A 21,504-nucleotide genomic window follows, 5' to 3' on the forward strand; every position below is an offset into this window, starting at 1 on the left:
GCCCCAGTTATCCGAAGTTTCACGTAAATAGTTAAAAATACAATGTACCCCCCCCCTTTACAATTGATTCACTGTACAATCAAATCACGTTACGACGAACTCACCATAGTAAAGTACCATTCACTATACGAGGTGCAGTAAACGCCAGTCATTGTGATCGCGTTTGTGAATTGAATTTTAATTCTATTTGATTCTAATTAGCGAAAATAGGAGGAATATTATCCACAGGCTATAAAAGCAAAGATATATTAAGCACAAATTTACCCTTTATTACCCTACCAATTAAAAAAATTAAATGGTATACGTGAAATTCGGAAGAATATACGTGATAATCGGAATAATTAATACGTACTGTAATATGTACATACGAACTAGTTGACATTTCTATTCACTGACTGCCAACTGTTTTTAGTAATTGGTTATCCAGTTTTCTCTCTGATCGCTCACTGAGGGTGATGGTAGATGGCTCTCTGTCTTCTAACTTCTCCACTAATGCCGGTGTCCCCCAAGGTTCAGTTCTTTCCCCCACTCTTTTCCTCTTGTATATTAATGACCTTCTTCCATTGACTGGAAATCCTATCCATAGTTTTGCCGATGATAGCACATTGCATTCCACTTTCCATTTTGAGAAACCTTGTCCTGCTCAATCAGCTTCAACTTCTTGAAAATCTGCTACCAATTCCTTAAATGCCGATCTTCAGGTAATTCTCCAGTGGGGCAAAGACAACTTAGTTGATTTCAACCCTTCTAAAACTCAGTCTTGTCTTATATCTCGCAAAAAGGATTCTTCTGCTCCTATGCTTATCTTTAGTGACACTCCGATTTCTAGGCAAAATGATATATCTCTTTTGGGGATTACCCTGACTTCTAATCTCTCCTGGCACAAGCACATTACAAATATTGCTTCCTCTGCATCTAAAAAACTTGGTTTTCTCTTTCGCTCTCGGCGTTACTTTTCTTCCAAACAGCTGCTCACTCTGTATAAATTGCAAATCCACCCTGCCATGGAATATTGTTCCCACATCTGGGGTGGTGCCCCCAAAACCTCTCTCAGGCTTCTTGATTCCATTCAGAAGAGGGCAGTTAGGTTAATTAATGATTCATCTCTAACAGAGTCTCTCCACTCGCTCTCTCATAGACGTACTGTTTCTACTGCATGCCTCTTCTACAGATACTTCCATGGGCACTGTTCTTCTGAATTGGCTTCTATAATTCCCGCTCTCTCTTTCAAAACAGTCCGAACACGTGCCGCCACCAGCCAACATCCATTTACTGTCCAACTTCAAACCCACAGAACCAACTTTTCATCTTCCTCATTTATTCATTCAACTGCTGTTTTCTGGAACAACCTTCCTTCATACGTATTTCCTGAAAATTACAATGTGCAGAAGTTCAAGTCCAATGTCAACAAATATCTTCTTTTGTGTTCTCAACCTCCAACCCAAGCACTGTACTAAGTACTATAGGTTCTAATACCTCTCGTGGGTGGGGGTTAATATTTAAAACAGTAAAAAGATAAGCAATCAATAACTAAGAACATGGCACACACAAATTGCAAGTAACACAATACGCGCAAGTCAGTAACGAGTTACAAAGCTTTAAAAATAGGAATGAAGAGAAGCTTCTGAAAATTATTTTTTTTATGTGATTGAAGATTCCATGGAGTGTAGACACATTTTACTATAATAACCCACAGAATTCCAGCTGTCCGTATTATCGCAAATTCAATAAGATCGAGTTTACTATCCGTTTATGATAGATTTCACTAACAGAAAAGCCCAATAAACAGGTGACTGCTAATTGTTTTATGGTTGTGACCTCCAGAAATCCGACCGAACTAGGTGGAACAGTCGGAGACAATCGAAGGGTAATCTCCAGTGCTGCCGTCTCCTGCCCCGATTAAACGGCATTTTGTCCCAATTAAGCGAAGTAAACCCTGCTTATTTTCACAATTGGGTTCTGGTATTTAAGATTTGTCCCAAATAAACGGCTGCCCCGATTAACCGGTGGCCCAAATAACCGGAATCCACTGTATAAGCGAAAATTTCAACTTCCGAGGTCTTGGAACGAATTACCAAAAAAATAATGTGTTATTGGGTTCGCAATGAGATATTTTTGCGATACCTTCATTTATTCATAAGGGATGCAAACTACATTTCCATGATTTTTTTTAAGTTTGCAGAAACTTATGGAAAGTCGAATTTCCGTAAGTCGAGTATAATGTAAGCTGGGGAGTGGCTGTATATGAATGTGAGGCCTGTCCACTAGTGATCACTGTCTGTGAGCTATAAATGCATATGAAGTTACCAAAAGATTAAGAAAAACTAAATAAAAAACATTAAAAATGTTTTTATTTCATAAGATTAAGTCAGAGTCACCACTATGCATGTTGCGTAACGGTGACCTTGATTCAGACTATTCAGTCTAGAGAGGGAGAGACACCTCAAATATCCTCTCTAGAGGCTTAGGTGATCTCCTACCTGAGTGTGATATGCTTGGCAGGCTGATGAGAGTGGTAACAAATACAAGTATCTAACTAACATGGCACTTTCCTGCTGATGCAAATCTTGTAATGGACATAGACTTAAAAATGCTTGCAACTTTAGCTGGGTGGTTATATGATGCTATCAATGAAAAACTACCACCCCAAGAGTACTTAAGTGATGTAATAAGACTGCACTTTCATAGCTGAAGATGCACACCAATGAGGTTCATAAACATATCCTACAACTCTCTGATTATTGACAGCTTTGTCTTGAAGCCGGCACTACAATGGGAAAAACTTTATACCATAGCCACTTAAGCTATATTTGTTATCTTATGCATGTGTTTCACTTGCACAATGAACACTTTCTCACATCATATGAATTTCTGTTTGTTTACAGCAGAAATTCTAACTATAATCAAAAGTTGAGAATAGCAAAAACTATAAATACAAGTTAAGTAAGGTAGTTCAACAAGTTGCTTCAGTGATCACAAAAGGGTACAAAAGTGCTTCTTACAGTACTTCAAAAGTATTTTAAATGAGGAGACAATTAACAAGAAATTCTGGCAGGTTTCTTTTAAACGTTATCTTGTAGAGATGTTCAAAATGGATAATGTAAAAAAAAAAAAAAAAAAAAAAAAAACAACCTTCCAGAATTGCTGAGTTAAATGCCTCTTCATTTATCGAATGTTATCCTGTAGAGATAGAGGTCATAATCACACTGTATAAGGCAATTGTAAGACCACATCTGGAGATCTCATCTGAAAAAAGACCGAGCTTCTTGAAAGGGTCCAAAGACGAGCAACTCGAATGGCAAGATTGACAAGAGGACAACTGTACAAGGAAAGACTTTGATTATGTGGGCTACAGAGCATGGTAACCAGGTACCACAGAAGTGACCTAATTGAGGTTTATAATGTTCTGAGAGGGATTAGTAAAATTAATGAAGGTGAAATACTCACTGTTAAAAAAAATTCCAGAAATAGAGCTCATATATTCATATTACAAGGGTTGAGGTTTACATTAGATTGTAGGAAGTTTTCTTTTAGCCAGCTAGTTGTTGATTGCTGGAACAAGTTGCCCTCGCAGTTAGTTGAGGCTGACAGTTTTAATAAATTCAAAGGTCAACTGGATAGTTAACTGGTTCAGCTTCAGGAGTGCACCCTGCATACTCTTGAGCATGGCAGCGATGAAAGGAAGAGAATAAAATTCAAAAACTGAAACCAACTGAACATTTCCTTTCAACAGGCCCTTGTACACCCAGGTTTCTGGGAAGTTGGGACAGAAATGGAGACTACCATACCATCAGAGTCACTTAATCCAGTTGCACTCTACTTACTGAGCTTGCAAAAACCCATACAGAAGGACCATCAGCTGCCACTCTTATATCTGTGCTTCCTAATGCTCCACCTGTAACAGAAAGTGGTAGAGATAGATTGTAGAATCACCTGTAACATAGAAAAACATGGATATCGAGGTAAAGAAGGTACCAGATGATTCAGTCCTGGAACTCTTTGCCAAGGAAGAAATTGATATAAGACAGCATCCATACTTCCCCAAAAAAGATAAATCCAAGACTGAAAACCTAAGGCTCCAACTGTCTGATGGATCCACACGCAACGGAATTTCTGCAAAATCTGATGGAACGTTGATATCAAGGCCCTCCTCCATAGGCACAAGCCAGTGTGCCTTTATTTGCAAGAGACATATCTAAAAGCAAATGATAATACACACAGACAGAATTGGGGATGGACCTACTCGTGGTGGAGTTGCCATTTTAGTGGGCAACCGTATCCTTTCCAAGTAATCCTTTTACAACCACTGCAGAGGCAGTTGCCATTTGCATCTTTGTAGGGTACTTATTGAGTGCCCTACAAAGAGGTCAATTGGACATATAATACCTGCTGGGATGATGAAGACACTGATATGAAATTTAGTACATTTTTGAAAACAATGAGCTCTTTCTCTCCTTAATGTGGGAATGAACACCGTTCTTCACATTCTATTCATACATTTATTGCCATTGATCTCTATCTGTTCTCCTTCTCTCCTCCCTTTGTTTGCATGAAAGATTGAAGAAAATCCATATAGAAAAGATCACTTCCCTGTGATATCACCTCTGGCTGAAACACCTTCAAACACCTGGCACAGGTTGAGATCACGAGTGAGCCAGGAATCCATCAGTGATGCAGTTATGTACATTACAGAAAGTATTGTCCACATGGCAGCAACAGTTGCCATTCCAAAAAGGCCCACATGTTTTACACCATTTCCAAAACCTTGGTCGAATTCAGAATATACAGCAACAAGGAAAGCTCAAAACAAGCATGGCGAATATTCTACCAATATCCCACCACAGAAAATTTAATATTCGTTAAATATGCGTATGCCAAGCATGCTATATTCGACATCAGAACCAAAGGTAATCTTGGATCTGCGTTACCTCCTCCATAACTCAGGCTGCTAGTGCAAAAGTAGTCTGGAGTAGGATTTGGAAAATTATGTAAAATATCCACCATGTCCTTCAGTGATCCTGCAGTACAATGGATGCCAGTTGTAGATCCAACTACAATTGCAAATATGTTAGGGGAAACATTTGCAATAACATCATTCCCCCAGAGTTCTTGACCCTAAAAGAGAAAAGTGAGAAACATTCATTAAGCTTCTCTTTAGAAGAGCTTAAAATCATACAACAGCCCTTTACACAGGAAGAGTTAAATGCAGCCCTCATTCTCTCATGAGCAAGCACTGTGGAGCTAGGTGACATCCACTACGAAATGATAAACCACATTTCAACAGAATCTAAGGATCATCTTCTAGTTTTAATAGAATCTTTCTTGAAGAAGGCAATCATTCTTCTTGCCTTCCCAAAACCAAGAAAGAATTCTAGAAATCTAAGTAACTATTGTCCCATTTCTGTGACAAGATGTTTTTTCAAGGTTCTAGAAAGAATAGTTAATGCTTGCCTTATATGGTATTTGGAAACAAATGTTCTGCTTTGCAGTGTGGCTTCTGAGGAAACAGGGCCACTTTGGATCATTTAATTATATCTGAAATGTACATTCGTGATGCTCTTATTAAATCTGAGCATCTGGTATCAGTTTTCTTTGATATCGAAAAGTGTACGGCACAGCCTGTCGATTTAGCATATTATAAGACCTCCATAACTTTGGTCTTAGAGGGTCACCTTCCTGTTTTTATTAAAAACTTCCTACTTAATTGCCAGTTTCAAGTTTGTGTCAGATCCACACTGTCAAGTGTTTTGCCAATAAGAGGGAGTTACACGAGGATTTTTACTAATTGTATTAGAGTCCTGCTTGATCGCTCCATGTGGACATCAATCTTTGAGCCACAGTGGGAAAATCTCTACAATACCATTGGACAATACCCAACCTTTTGGTATTCTAATCCAAGGATAACAACATCCGGCTTCTATGAAAAGTAGCATATACAGTCGAACTTCCCTATAACGAATTCGATAAATCCAGCGAAAAAATTCGTTATAGAGAAATTTCGTTATACAGAGAATATCTTTTTTATTAGAAATTGTTATCTAATTAGAAAATGAAAACGAATCTACATTTATTTTTATTGTATTTTATTTCAAAAACATACTTATTTAAATTACGTTTACAGAATTTTCGCCAGTATCACAAATTAAAAATTGTCTGATTCTCAAAGAAAACCTCACATTTATTCAGAGCATTAAAAACATTATCAGGAACATTTTCACAAAACTGTAGACCCATACGACCCGTTTTAAAAGCGTTAATCATTTCTTAGCAAGTTGGCTTTTCTACGGGCTGTTCTCATGCGTCTTCAGCGTCATCGTTAATTTCTTTGTGATCATGGTCGCGTTTAACACTGTTCAGCAGTATTTCATCTTCATTTGGATGTTCTGCTGTGATCTACATAAACATAACTATCCAGTGTTATTTCATTTTCGCTGTTTCCAGACGATTCTAATAATGTCCAAAAGTTTTTCAGTTGTGAAAGTTGCAGTTCATCTTGTTCGTCCAGTTGTTGTTCGACTTCTGTATTCAATGCAAATCCCGCTTTCGAAAAACAATTTTGAATAGTGTATTCAGTGACATCGTTTGTCCAAACTTTTGCCAGTTCAGAGATGCAATCTCTAAGATTAATTTTAACCTCCAAGTTTCTATTTTCTGATAACGCATTGACAATCTTCATTATTATTCTCTTTCAATAATGAAATTTAAAATTTTTAATAATGCCTTGGTCCATTGGCTGGAGTTTTGACGTTACGTTTGGTGGTAAAAACAACTTCGCACTTTTAAGTTTGGCAGGATGTGCCGGACAGTTGTCAGTTACCAACACGATTTTCTTTTTTTCTTTTGTTATATGCTTGTCTAGTTTTAATATCCATTCTTCAAAAATATCACTTGTCATCCATGCTTTTTTATTAAAAGGTGTAGTCAACTTCCAAAGATTTTGTGCCTCTAAGACATCTTGGGTTTTTTGATATTCCGATGACTAAAAGTCTTAATTTTTCACTTCCTGTCATATTCGCTCCAGCTAGCATGGTGATTCTTTCTTTGCTTTGTTTTCTGCCAAAACATTTATCATCCTTAAAAGCAAGTGTTCTATTCGGTAAACATTTAAAGAATAAACCCATTTCGTCAGCATTAAAAACATTCTTACGCTCATATTCTTCCAAAACCTTCTTTAAGGTATTGTTCCTCCAACTGTTGCAATCTTCTTCGCTTACATTAACACTTTCTCCACAAATAACCTTTTCCACAATTCTATGGCGCTTCTTAAATTTATCTAGCCACCCAGTGCTCGCATTAAATTCTGTATGTCCAAGGGACTGTGCAAATTTCAGAGCTTGTTGCTTAATTATTAGGCCCGTTATTGGGATATTCTTTTCACGTATCATTTGCACCCATTTTAGAACAGCTTTATCAACATCTTCGTATATACACAACTTAATTCGCTTCTTGTCTGCTCCTCCTTCAGTTGCATTTAAAATTGATTCTTGATTTTTTTTAAAATCGTAGATAAACTGCTTGCAGATATGCCATATTTCTCCGCAACATCTTTTTTCTTAAAACCCTGGTCAATATCATAACAATCTTTGCTTTATCATTAATACTTAAACACTTTCTCTTCGGCATTGTTTTCGCAATTGTAAAAATTACTGGACTGCAGCTCTTGCCGATACATACACCGCAAACTTCGCTGCGCTGGCCATATAGTGAATTGTTAGTACAGGTACCGCCTACTCAATGACATTCGCTTACCAATTCAACAGTATCACTCACTTTGAAGAAATATACGACTTTGTGAATTTCTTTTATTCCACTTTCATTCATATATACACGAAAGAAAATTTATGATTAACGTATGCTGTATGTTACTTTTTAGAAAAAAAAAAAAAAAAAAAAAACAAGAGCATATAGCCTATGTGATTGATGACGAACAAAAAAAAAAAAAAAAAAAAAATTCACGAAAACCATCTACTGGGAGTCCAGTTAGATGAGAACGGACATATCATATAATGATTGACATGAAGGTCACGTGGTACAGTTGAGGTGAAGGCGCCTCCGTAGCCAGGTGGGAAGGAGCAGCAGTGCATAGCACACGCTTCTTGATTAGACCGGGGTTCGAGCCCGTCACCACCAAATACAGAGGATGCGGAAAGGTCAGGGAATGACCACCGCATATCCCGGAGCAATATGGCTTTAGTTGCTAATGCTCCTAAAAAACCAAATAACAACAACAACAGTTGAGGTGAGAAGCGAATGTCACTCAGTAGGCATTACTAAAAACTGACTATGGTAAAGGATTACCGCAGCAAATTTCGTTTTCCCCTGAGCCCACATCAATTTACAAATCTACCCTATTTATTGTAAAGTTTACGACCACTTTTAAGAAAACACATTTGGTTTAATAACTGTAACAAAAATGAAACAAAGACCCTCCTACGGGCGTCAATGGCCAGAAGTGTTCACTAAAAGGATGATTATTTAATTCCACATGCTAATGCGCAATTTCGGGAGGAAGGAGGCAGTATATTTGAGCGGCTGTTTAGCAGTAAATGCTTAAAAATCTTCAAAAATGCTTTTACTAATTTTTTTAAAAATTCGTTATAAAGAGACTAACACTTCGTTATATGGGGTTAATTTTACATGTAATTTCGTTTCAAGGTGCAATGTTTTGCAAAAAAATTCGTAATATAGAGAAATTCGTTAAATAGAAGTTCATAATAGAGTTCCACTGTATATCGCTAAGTTACTTGCAGTAGAACTAGCCTTGGATCGTATAAAAGTTAGCAATGATAAAAGATGTGATATACACTAATTTGTATAAAGTGTTCTACAGGCTTTATCAACAGTGAGGTATAATCCTCACCTAGTCCTGTCCCAGATTCAGCAGATGCTTTATTCCCTATTTGAATTTGACATCCACTTCTGCTGGATCCCGGGCCATAATTGGAATACTGCAAAATGAGCAATCCCCAAAAATAACTGTTGGCTGTCAGTCCTTTAAACAGATAGCATTAGTAGAGGCATATGATGCAAGAAAGCAAGCTTATATAGCATCAGCCAAAAAAAGAAAAAAAAAAGCCCTTCCCATTTCATCCATCCATTCACTCTAGATGTTTGTCTAGTTCTGCTTTGAATTTATTTAAGTTGCTGACCTCCACTACAACAGAATGGAAGTTTGTTCCAACTATCAACCACCTGCTGGCTAAAGACAAATTTCAGCACGTCTATTCTACAATTGTCTTTCTTCAATTTGAATTTATGTCCCCTCAGGTGAGTAATCTGAGCAAGAGGAAGAATCCCATTAGCATTGAAGTTGCTCAATCCATTCAAGGTCTTATACACCTCAGTTAGATCACATCACAGGTGCCTAGTTTCCAGAAGCTGCAATTTGCAGAACTTTAAGCCTTTGTAACACCAACCCTTTTTGTTACACTCGCCAATCTCGTTGCCCTTCTCTGTACTTGTTCCGGCAATTCTACATCTTTCCTAAAATGAGGCCTCCAAACCTGTATACAGTACTCAAGGTGTGGCCTAACTATTGTCTTATACAGGGGGACAATCAACCCCTTTTCCCTGCTAGCAAAATTCCTGTATATCATTGACAAGACCCATGAGCTACCCTTGCAGCCTTTTTGCACTGCTCAGAAAACTTCATATCTGACTGCACAATTACCCCCAGGTCCTTTTCATTCTCCACTACTCTGAGTGTAGTACCACCCAGTTGATATGTTACTCTGGGGAGTTACTGCTACCCATATGCAGTACTTTACATTTGTCAATGTTAAACTTCAGTTGCCAACTTCCAGCCCATCTGCTCAACCTTTCCAGATCCTGTTGCAGTAGCATACTATCATTATTGTCATTAACAACCCTGCCAACCTTCGTATCATCTCCAAACTTAGACATTAACCTTGTTATACCTTCATCAATATCATTGATAAATACCGAAAACAACAATGGCCCAACACCGAACCATGAGGGACTCCGCTAATAACATTAGTCGATGAAGAGCAGTGTCCATTGATAACCACTCTGTCTTCTTCCACTCAACCATCCTTTTATTCATTGTAGCAACTTGCCCATTATGCCATACTGCTCCAATTTGTACAGTAGTCTTCAGTGTTCCACAGTATCAAAAGCTTTCCTAAAATCCAAGTATATGATATCAAAATTATTCTTTGCATCCAGTTCCTTTGTGACCATATCATAGTATCCAATTAAATTGGTTAGACAAGACTTCCCCTTAACAGATTATGGGCAAACTATACTTCCAGTGGCAAGATTCTAGGTATGGACAAGCTGCGAATAAACTAAAGCAGATTAAGTCTGTAATCAAGCAGTGGCAGTTTATCTTGACCTGGAGCATTAGATGCCAATGTGCCATTGAAGACCAAATATGGAAACAGAAAACAAGTTAGTCAAGGTGCACAGTGCTACATTTCATGTGTGTTTAGTTTTTTTCTTGAATTTATTGAATTTTTTTTTTCTCAGATTAATAGAAGTGAAAAGTAAATATAGTTATCTCCTTATCAATTAATTACTAAGATTATAGCTTTATAGAACACTTAAAACTGTATAGTTTTATGTACTCGAAACAGCTATTTAGTTTAATTTCAACCATATAATATTTATTATTCTCTTCCATATACATTTTTAAGTGTCTCTTTTCTCTCTATATGTGTATGTATCTCTTCACAAGCAACACCACATTCACCGAGTTTTACATAACAATACTGCATTAAAACTACATTTAATCTATGTATTTCTATTTTCCATACAAATTGTATGGGCAAAAATACATTTTAAATGCTGGAGGTCTGATTTTAATAAAATTTAGAATGGCTTCAGATGTTTTTAAAAAGTGCAAATATAAAATTTCGTGAAAATCTATCCACTGGGAGTCCCTTTGTTTTATGCAGACAGGTGGACACTGTAAAAACAATAGGCGTGTATGCACATATACAGGGTGTCTCAAAAATATTGGTACAAATGTTTAGGGGAGGTAGGTAACATCTAAAGGAATGTGAATTGCATAGAAACCCATAACTGGAAACGCCACTGTGAGTCGGTAGAGGGCGCGGTAGTCGCCACACAAAGAGCATGCATCGATATACGAACTGTGAGCTGGCAGACATGCACCTAGTGTATGGATTAGCAGAGGGCAATGGACGAGCCGCTCAACAAATTTATGGAGAACGCTTCCCAGACAGACAGACAGACATGTACTGGACCACCGTTTGTTTGTGCATGTGCATCAAAATTTGTGCGATTATGGGTCATTTAGAGGTAACAGGAATACTGTGGGCAGACCACATTCGACGCGAACTTCCGCCATGGAAGAAAGTGTGTTGAATGCAGTCCAGAATAATCCTACTACCAGCACACGTGCCGTTGCAGTGTACAGTGTGTCTGGCACGACGATTCCTTACACCCCTTTCATCTCCAAAGGGCTCAGTTACTGCTCCCCCAAGATCATCCTGCATGTGTGGCTTTTGTGCAGTGGTTTCTCCAAGAAAGTGTTCAAGACTTGAATTTTCCAGCCTATGTTTTGTTCACGGATGAGGTATTATTCAGTCAGCACAATGCTCATGTGTGGGCTCACGACAACCCACATGGTGTGCGCCCCCATGCGGCACAACATCGCTTCATAATAAATGTGTAGGCTGGTAAGGTCGGTGACTGCTTAGTCGGCCCATACCTGTTACCATCCCACGTGAACTCCGCTAAATATCGGATCTTTCTTGAACAAGTTCTACCAGGGTTACATGACGATGTTCCAGCAAATGTGAGACACAACATTTGGTTTTAACATGACGGGGCGCCTGCCCATTATGGAAGGTGTATTCGTGACCATTTGAACAGGCGTTTTGGGCGTCGATGGATTGGCCGTGGTGGACCCGTTGCCTGGCCCCATGCTCACCTGATTCATCAAGCCTTGATTTCTTTCTGTGTGGAGGCCCTAAAATCTATTGTGTATGAATCACCTGTGGAGACAGAAATGGATTTCGTGGCGAGACTCGTCTGTGTTGCTGCTGCTACTGTCAAAGAAACTCCAGGTGTGTTCGACCGTGTCCGCCAATCCATGCTGCATCGGTGTGATGCATGCATCGCGTCTCGTGGTGGAACCTTCAAGCATCTGTTGTAACATCATGAAATGCATCCATCTCGTACTCCATTGTTAATATTATGTAAAATAAATGTTTGCCACTAATTACTGTCTTGTGTCATTTCTGCTTCTTGTGCCTCTGCTACTACTTTCCCGTGACGTTTCCGGTTATGGGTTCCTATGCAATTCACATTCCTTTAGATGTTACCTACCTCCCCTAAACGTTTGTACCAATATTTTTGAGACACGCTGTATATCCAAATGCACCTAAAAAGCCTGCGATGAATGATAAAATTAATCATCGTGGCCATTAAAATGGATGGGAGTGGAGCCCAATTAATGTGCAACAATGACATATTTAAATAAAAAAATAAACATGAAGTTTTGTGAAAATTGTATGTGATAATGAAAACTAGATACCATTTTCAGAGTGGGAATTGATGTAAAGTAAAATATTTAAGAGATTAAAAAATATATTGCATGCCTGTGTTATTTATGTAATATCTAAATTTTTAAGTGTGTACTGATATTTTTTGTTATTGTTTATTTGCTATAGGCGAGGAAGGGGAAGACCACGTAAAAGTGGAGAAACTTGGAGTTCTTTTGAAGCCTCTAACAGTCCTGATGAGAGTATAGATCTAAGTCTGAAGCACAAAGATTCCTTAGATTGTAGACCAGATGAACCTGGTGATGTTACCTTAACACCAGATATAATTTCACCAGTTGTAAACAGGAGGAAAATTAAGTATGAAGAACAGCGAAATAGCAGCAAGCCAGTTCAGCCAACACGTTTGCAACCTCATCGAGCAGCACGATATACTGAATCATATAGTACTAGTGGTCCACCTTCACCAGATGTAATTGTCTTATCAGATGAAGAAAATGCTAAGATAAATGGCCATTATAATGGTTATGACAGTGATTCTGATTGTGATACTTTAGAAATGCCACCTTTACCAAAACTGAAGGAGTTAACTGAGGAAGAGTGGCAGGATAGAGAAAGAAAAATTCAAAAGCTGAGAGAAGAACTGCGAAATGAGGAAATGAAATTGGTGTTGTTGAAGAAACTGCATCAAAGTCAGGTGGTGAAAGAAAATTTAGTTGTTCCATCAGGTGCACCACCAACGCCAGTTTCAGCAAAACTACCTGTTTCAGTTGGTCGGAGTAGTCATGTGTTAGACAGTTCTCCTTCTACCTCACTTATACCAAACAAACATCTGAGCAGTAAAAATATCCTGCAGCAACAGCAGGTTCCAGTAGGGAGTACTGGAGTAAGTATTACTTAAACCTCCAAAAATACATCAGTCAGATTTCTTATTGGAAATAATTTAACAGTTTTACATAATATTTTATTCTAATTTTTATACTTAAGGTTTATTTTCAATAAATGAAATGATAAAATTTAACTTCGGTATAATGGTGACAAGTAATTAGCATTCACACAAGTCATATCTAATCATTGAAATCTGTATATTAGGGTATTCCTCCTCTCAGGATAAGACATGTGATGTGATTAGTGTTGCTGGCAACAGATTGATTTGTTACGTTAGTTTGAATGTGTTGATTTCCAACAGACACCTGTTCAAAACCTTTTTTTTTTTTTTTTTTTTTGCTCAGCTTTTGTCTTTTGTTTGTTATCGGCATTATTTCTTCCTTCCTTTTGTAAGGGTTGTTTTTCCAAAATTTACAATTTACCATAGATGTTCACGGGGGAACTAACACATCTTCAAAAGTCAATTATCTACTGGTATAATGAAGCAGCCTGTTGCTAGAGCAAATGTCAATCATGTCGAGTGCCTTCTCCTGAGAGGAGGACTAAAGATACAGGACTTCTGTTAAAGGTCATTTTGTCCATCACATATTTTGCTATCACTATGAGTTTTCTGTATGTTTTCACTACCAGCCCAATCCTATAACATTAGAAATAGGCTGTTTAGGTCTAACAACTTTATACACGCCATTTTTGTAATCAGAAGAGATCTGCCACAAAAATGACCTGCATCTTAACTGTGGATCTTTAAGCTTTTTCAGTATCTACCTCCCTGGTTGGCAATACACACTGCTACACGTTGAGATCAGAGTCTAACAGCTGATGAATATCAGCTTATAAAACATCCACCACATATCTTGCAAGTAGTCAGGCAGCGCTGCTGTAGTTTGACCCAACTGGTAATGAGCCCAAGTACAGGATCATGTCCCGAACAGTCTCTATTGGAGACTTGGCTGGACGTGGTGTGGTATTCGTGTGATGCAGGCAGAGAATGTAGATATTGGTAATATGGGGATGGGCATTATTGTGTTGAAAAGTGCCATCTAGTACACAGGTTGAAAAGTACAGGGCAACAGGTTGCAGGATATTGTTGCTGTCAAACTTCTCCGAACAGTTACCATAGGGGACTGGTTGACATAACTTATGGTGCCCCCATACCATGGCACTTGCTGCCCATGTTGTGGCATTCACGAACAGTGGATGGTTTCAGGTGCATGGCGATGCACGAATATGGTTATAACCTGCATTGAGGACAATGTGGGACTCTTCATTGAGACTGTCCAAGTATTTAGGTCACATTTATCTTCTTTATGCTGGTCAAACAGTGGCAAGCAATGTAATGGGCAGTGGGCATGCATTTCTGTCTCTGCATGGCATCTTGCAGTGGTTCATGCAGTTTGTGGATGGCACAGAATTGTCATTACACATCATTGAATAGTTGAATGTTATTTGTTAGAGCCTTATATCTAATCACTTGATCTTTGCCTGTTATAACCTTCCCAACACAGGTGGTGACCTTTTCTTGTAACCACTCTATCTGACCTCAGTGAATTATTGCAATGTTGTTATTGATATGAGCTGCACTTTGATAACCTGCTTAAACTAATTATCCAGTCTCTTAAAAGCATCCACTGGTGATACGGATGGCAATGACATTGTTCTGACATTTGGAGATTATGCAACTTCCAGAAATGTTTGATCATTAGCATCAGCATGATGCTAATGATCAGCATTAGCATCAGCATCAGTTTGATCATTAGCATCAGTAGCATCAGCATGTTGCCACATGCAAATATTCACCCGAATGTTTAAAACGTATCCAGATTGTATTTTAAAAAATATCACTGAGTATTTCATGCTGTCATCTCTGAAGTAGTTCTTTTGAACTTGATAACAGTGAGACAGCAATTCTGCCACTGTTGGAAGTTATCCCAGACCATCTGTACCTCTTTGGGAACTTTCATAATCATCAATAGTTAAACCATTCATATTGGGTCAGTGTGATTGATCACATTTCTTTTGGTGTTTACATAAGTTAAGAAGTCTTTGCTGCTTTTCTTTGCATTCTTTTCCAGAGACCAGTGTACTTAAGATCAGCCAAAGTTCTCATGTCTCTGCCAATTGCATCTTCATTGCATTCCATATTGTCTTCTGAAGAATATAGTCTATGATGTGGAGGTATAAGAAGTAGTACTATTATTGTGAAGGATTGGATTCATTGCTGATTCCAAGTTTGGATAAACAGTATTGTGCTTATTCTTTGGTGAGAAACGCTTACATTCACATTACAAAAGCAACAACCAACATTGTGGTCTTTTGGCTCCATATCATGGGTTTGGCAAAAGTCATTGAATCATATTTTTCCTTTTGTTCAACCAGTAATTCATTTGAATAAGCAGCGAAATAACACGTGTTAATAAAATTCGGTATAGGAATGTACTGAAATTGTAAGTTTTAACCTATCTTCTACCTTTTTTTTACCATGCTCTAAATCAAGGGTCCCCAAACTTTTCAAGAAGTGGGCCACATGAATTTTTGGAATACAGTCTGTCCTCGTATAGCACGATAGTTGCGTTCCTAGAAATCCTCGTGCAATGCAAAATCGTGCAATATAAACAACAGGCCCTATGGGAAAAGTAGGGTTAGGTGCCGACCACCCAAGATTGAACACACATTTGGAACCAAAACATTACCAAACACAATAAATAATCGGGTAATTTTAATCGTTATAAAATACGTAAGTATTTTATAACGATTAAAATACGTAATAAAAATAATATTATATTATAATAAAGTATTTTTAGTATTTTTTAATACTAAAAAAGTATTTTTTACGAATAAAATACGTATTTTATTCGTAAAAAAATTATTATATTAAATAAAATAGTCGTAATAAAATACTTACGTATTTTATAATACGTCAGTACTGTATAAATTATAATATGTAAATCGTAATAAAATATTGCTAATGCTTTTGCTTCTATCGTAAGCAAACTTGCTTTTTGTTTGATTTTCTATCCAAACAGATGACAGCCGTTCCATCTCTTCCAATTCTTTGTGTCTTAATCTAATGGATTTTAATTACACTTTGAGTTGTTCCCGCTATGAAAGTTTTTATTTTCTCCGCATTCTTTGTAATTCTCGGCGTTGCCTCATTTAGGTGTGTAGCACGTGCAATATCACATGGTCTTTCATTTCGCTCAAAGCGTTTCACAATTTCATGTTTTTTCTCTATTTACAGAAGCGGACTGGCCATAAGCCTTACGGGGGAAACCACGGTGGGCCGGAGGCCGGTGTGATTTTGGCCATAAACCATAATATGAGGCCACTATAAATTTTCCCGGGTAAGAATTTTTGATCCAGTCCGCCTCTGTTTATCGATATTGCTTTTTTTTTTCCTCTCTGAATCTGCAGTGTCTTAGCCAGGACGCTTCCTTTTCACACCTTTTAAGTATTTTACTAATTTTTAGGGAATAAAGCACAATTACAAATCGAGGAGGCACGCTTGATACACATAAACAAAGCTGCGCGCGTGTAGCAACTGAATAAATAACACCGTAAAGGCCAAGATACACTATTAATTAACACCTCGCATTTTACTAAAGCACATTTTTGGAGGTTACTACCATAAAACAATAAAAACAATTTCCAGTTGCATTTCTGCTAGTGGAACCTGTTATAAACTGGTAGTAAACTCTATCTAATTGCATTTGCGATTATATCGATAGCTGGAATTGTGTTGGTTTTTACGTTATTATGGTGAAATGTGTTTCCCCTTCACTGATATAAAACACATAAATACATTTTCAGAATCTCCTTCATTCCTATCGTGTTGCGTTCAGTTGGGGTGATTCCGCGTTCGACCGCTATTTCTTGTAAACACAAAGGCGAATCGTGTATAAGCGAATTCGGTTCGTGTTATATAAGATATCGTTCCCCTATTTATAAATCGTGTATGATCGAATTCGTGTAATGCAAACACGTGTTATACGAGGACCGACTGTATTTGGCTGGCCAGAGAAAATTCCTAATTACTGAAAACTACGCCGACTGGGCTAGCCGGGTGGGTAAAGTGCCTGCCTGGGCAACCCAAAGGTTGCGGGTTTGAATCCCGCCTCGAGCTTGGATCAAAGTACTGCAAAAACCTTGGGAGGTGCATTATGGCCACAGAAGCCGATGCGCCAACAACTACCAAAAAAAAAAAAAAAAACTGAAAACTACATTCTCTGCATAACTTCAAATGTTATGCAGAGAAATAAATTTTATACCTACAGATTCAAAAATAAATAGATGGATATGTAATATAAAATATACCAGTTTGTTTATATCAAATTTTAATTATTACTTATTTCTTGTACTAATCACAAAAATACAGTCAATAATACAACAAAATTAATTATTACTTATTTATTGTACTAATCACAAAAATACAGTTAGTAATAGAACAAAATTATAACTAATGCTATGAATGTGGTTGTAGAGTGTGACTAAGTTTCGTAATATCGGGTTTTAAAGTACTCGTTCCAGTTCTTAAAAAAGTCATGTAAATGTGGGTCAGTTAAATATGATCGTATTTTTGATTTTACGCATTTGATTTTTGAAAAGGTCTACTCGCATATACACGTACTTCCGAAAATTGCTGTAACCTTTCTTGCAAAATTTTTAATTTTTGGATAATCTGACTCAGATAACGTTGAATTAGATTTTCACTTTTAAATATTGTATTCAGTGCATCATTAGATTGAAGATCTACCAACTCTAATTGTAAATTCTTATCAACATTGTTGACGGGTACATCAAATGGATTTTGAAACGGTTCAAACACCTTTGAATTATTTTTAAAATCACTGCAAAACTTTTCTTTTCTGCAACAAACTAATGTTTTGAGCAAAATTTTCAGTAGGAAAATTACAACTAGGCATATTTTTAGATAAATTATTGCAACATGGAAAATGTGAAAAATTATTCTGAAGTAGTTGACTTTTAAATAACTCCAGTTTTGTTTCAAATGCTTTGACATTATAATACAATTCATTGACAAGTTTATCTCGTCCTTTTTTCATATTAAAAAAATTCAGGTGTTCACATATATCTGTTAAAAAGGCAAGGTACACAACCATTTGAGATCTGACTGTTCCGGAACAGGTTTTGATTTTTTGTTCATAAATAGATTTATTTCGATTTAAGTTCAAAAAATCACTTCAACATGTTATCACAACTGAACCATTGTACTTCACTGTGGTACAACAAATCACCATATTCAGCCTCAGTAGTTTCAAGAAAATTTTTGAATTACCGATGATTCAGAGCAGTCTTGCGAATAAAATTTACTGTTGATATTACAGTTGACATGACTGAATCTATGCCCAAAAATTTTCTGCACAAAGACTGCTGAATTATACAATGAAATTGCATTGGTTTTTTTAATATTTTTAAAAAAATTTACACACAAAGATTGCTGGTGAATTATACAATGAAATTGCATTGGTTTTTAATATTTTTGCTCTCAAGATATTTATGAAGCCGACCCATGAACCCAATTTTAATACCGACCATATTTTTAGCACCAGCCATTGTAACTGCTGATAGCAAATTCCAATTCAATTTGAGGTCGTCAGTTGCCTTCGAACACACTCAAAAATATATTTTCACCTGTTGTTGGATTTTTCAAGCTTTTTAATGCAACTAGCTCTTCAGTTACTGAAAAATTTTGATTTACACCTCAGATATAAATTAGTAATTGAACTGTATGGCTTGTATCTTCACTCTCATCTACTCATTTGTTATAATAATTGCTATTGAAAAATGTGTGAATTCATGAACTTTTTCTACGAGTTGATTTTGAACATCGGCTCCTAAATCTTCAATTCTTCTTTACAGTTGATGAAGATAAACTTACAGATGCAAAATTCTTTACTTTCTCAGGACATACTTCTGCAATTGCCAAAAAAATTCATTTTACAAATTCTCCATCTGTAAAGGCCCTTCCTTCTTTGGCAGTGATTTGGGAAGCTTGAAGCTCTAACTGCAGATACTTTTAGGAAAAGTTCTAATCTTCTGTTGTTGACTTTGAAGTTTGGATTAGTTCTTGGAGTTTTTTTTGCCACAAAGTACCTTGAAATTTATCGTAATTTGAGGCATGTTTTGTGGTGTAGTGACATTTCAAATTATATTCCTTGAACACTGACAAGGCTTCATTGCAAACAGATGTGCAATTATCATTGAGCAGTGCAAAAAAGTAATTAATTGGCCACCGCTCATTAAAAACACGACACTCAGCATCAACTTTTATTTTTTTTTACATCAACTTCGACATTTTATGGGGTCACTGGAATAAAAAAAAAAAAAATACTCGTGAATATTAACGTAAGCAAGCACTGACGTGTCATACAATTTTGTGAAATTTTTAACATAAAGGTTATTATTATATTTATATCTCTCTTATATCATATGAAATTAATAATACAGTTTATTAGGCTGTTTGTCTACAGGCCTCCTTAGCCGAGTGGTCAGGATGGGAGTGCAGTAGCACACACACTCTTTGAGTAGACCATGGTTCGAACCACTGACTGCTAATATGGTCGATCTGCCAACCCGCACTGGACCAGCGTGGCAGATTATGGTCCATTTCCCTCAGCATGAATTGTTGAAGGAGGCTTCCATCCTGCAGTGGATTGATAAGGGCTGCAGTTTACCTTTTTTTTTTTTTTTTTTTTTAGGCTGTTTGCCTAATAAACTATATTATTATAATATAAAACTATACTAGCTGTTCCCGTTGCAAAAATTTCACAGTTGGTAGCAGAGATTTTCTCTAGCTGTCCTAAAGAAATGTAGTCCATGTTTTGCCGTGATCCTCGATCCTGGATGCATTTGCAGGAGTACGAAAACCTGTGTTTCTTCTTTGACGAGATACATTCAACACGACCAGTCAGTGTAGCATGGCAGCAGCCACATTGCCCTCCTCTTCCACACTCTGACTGTCACATACTTCTAAATCCTTAAATTACTTAACTCAAATAAACTCAAAATGAATAACGATAAAATGATGAGTATAAATGTATTAAACACAACAAATGGCAATGAGTGTATGAGCTTGCATGTGCAATGTGGGGACATAGCAGTGCAGTGGAATCCTAACGATTAGTTCTTTCTTTTAAGGTAGGCAGTGCTAATAGAGAAAATTGGCCCATTCTGTAAAATAAAACTATTCGGAATTTTTATATTTTCCCACGTTTCTGAACACCTAGGAAGAAATATTTTCAGTTTGAGACCAAATAGGTCTCTAAACCCATTGCAAAAGTTTTACAATTGCTAGTAGAGTTTTTCTCTAGCTGTCCTATTATTATTTTTTCGGAACAAAGGACAGAATTGTGCGAATGTGCAAATTGTTAATCAGAAAAAGATGCCTTATCAACTTAGACGATTGTTTGTTTAACAGTTAACATCTTCGTGGTGCTCCATCGATGAAGTGAATGTTAAACTATTCTCGTTTGTAGTACAAAACTGGCCCAGTCTGTAAAATAAAACTATTCAGAATGCACATCTAGGAAGAAATATCTTCAATTTGAGACCACTTTCAACCCAATCAGTTAGGCCTGTCGTTCACAATGGCCGTCTCAAGAAAACAGCTTCCGTATTAATATATAGATTATTAATTGTAATATAGTTTAATAAGGTGACATTTCAGGTATCTTACCGATACCCATCATCAGACCATGCTGTGGGAAGAACATAAAGGGCTACAAATTTAAATATTTTAGGATATTAAATAGTTACAATTACCAATAATACAATTACAATTACCAATATTACAATTTGCATTTACGATTCTAAAGTATTAAGGTTTGAATTGCTGTTACAATAGAAAACAGGAAGTCTAAGATAATACAAAGAGATTAAATTCGTACTTGCCGACAGCCTCCTCTTGCTGTGATGCTACCAGAAACTTTATGTGCATACATACAGACTGCCAGTAGTTAATTTATAGCAGAGGGATTAACTCCATTAACCAATAGGATAGTGTCATGTTTTTCATCCTGGATCCGGGGCTTCTTGTATAGTAGAAGCCAGGAGTGACCTTTGCTACCATACTGTGAACATCAAGGTTCATGTGCAGGCTGGTTCAGGATCT

The 21,504-nt window shown here is 37.0% G+C and overlaps 1 protein-coding gene across 4 annotated transcripts in view; it reads left to right on the forward strand.

Annotated features, from left to right (window-relative positions):
• LOC150089259 (transcriptional repressor p66-beta-like) overlaps positions 1 to 21,504 on the forward strand; it is an 89,979-nt gene that overhangs the window by 38,452 nt on the left and 30,023 nt on the right. For all 4 annotated transcript variants that reach the window (XM_090388693.1, XM_090388707.1, XM_090388699.1 and 1 more), the window contains one exon: positions 12,660 to 13,374. In XM_090388693.1, the coding sequence (XP_090244819.1) occupies positions 12,660 to 13,374 (715 nt within the window). The remainder of the gene's footprint in view (positions 1 to 12,659; positions 13,375 to 21,504) is intronic.

Source organism: Mastigoproctus giganteus, chromosome 2 (assembly GCF_048544385.1).
Source record: "Mastigoproctus giganteus isolate SK-2022 chromosome 2, ASM4854438v1, whole genome shotgun sequence".
Classification (NCBI taxonomy): domain Eukaryota; kingdom Metazoa; phylum Arthropoda; class Arachnida; order Uropygi; family Thelyphonidae; genus Mastigoproctus; species Mastigoproctus giganteus.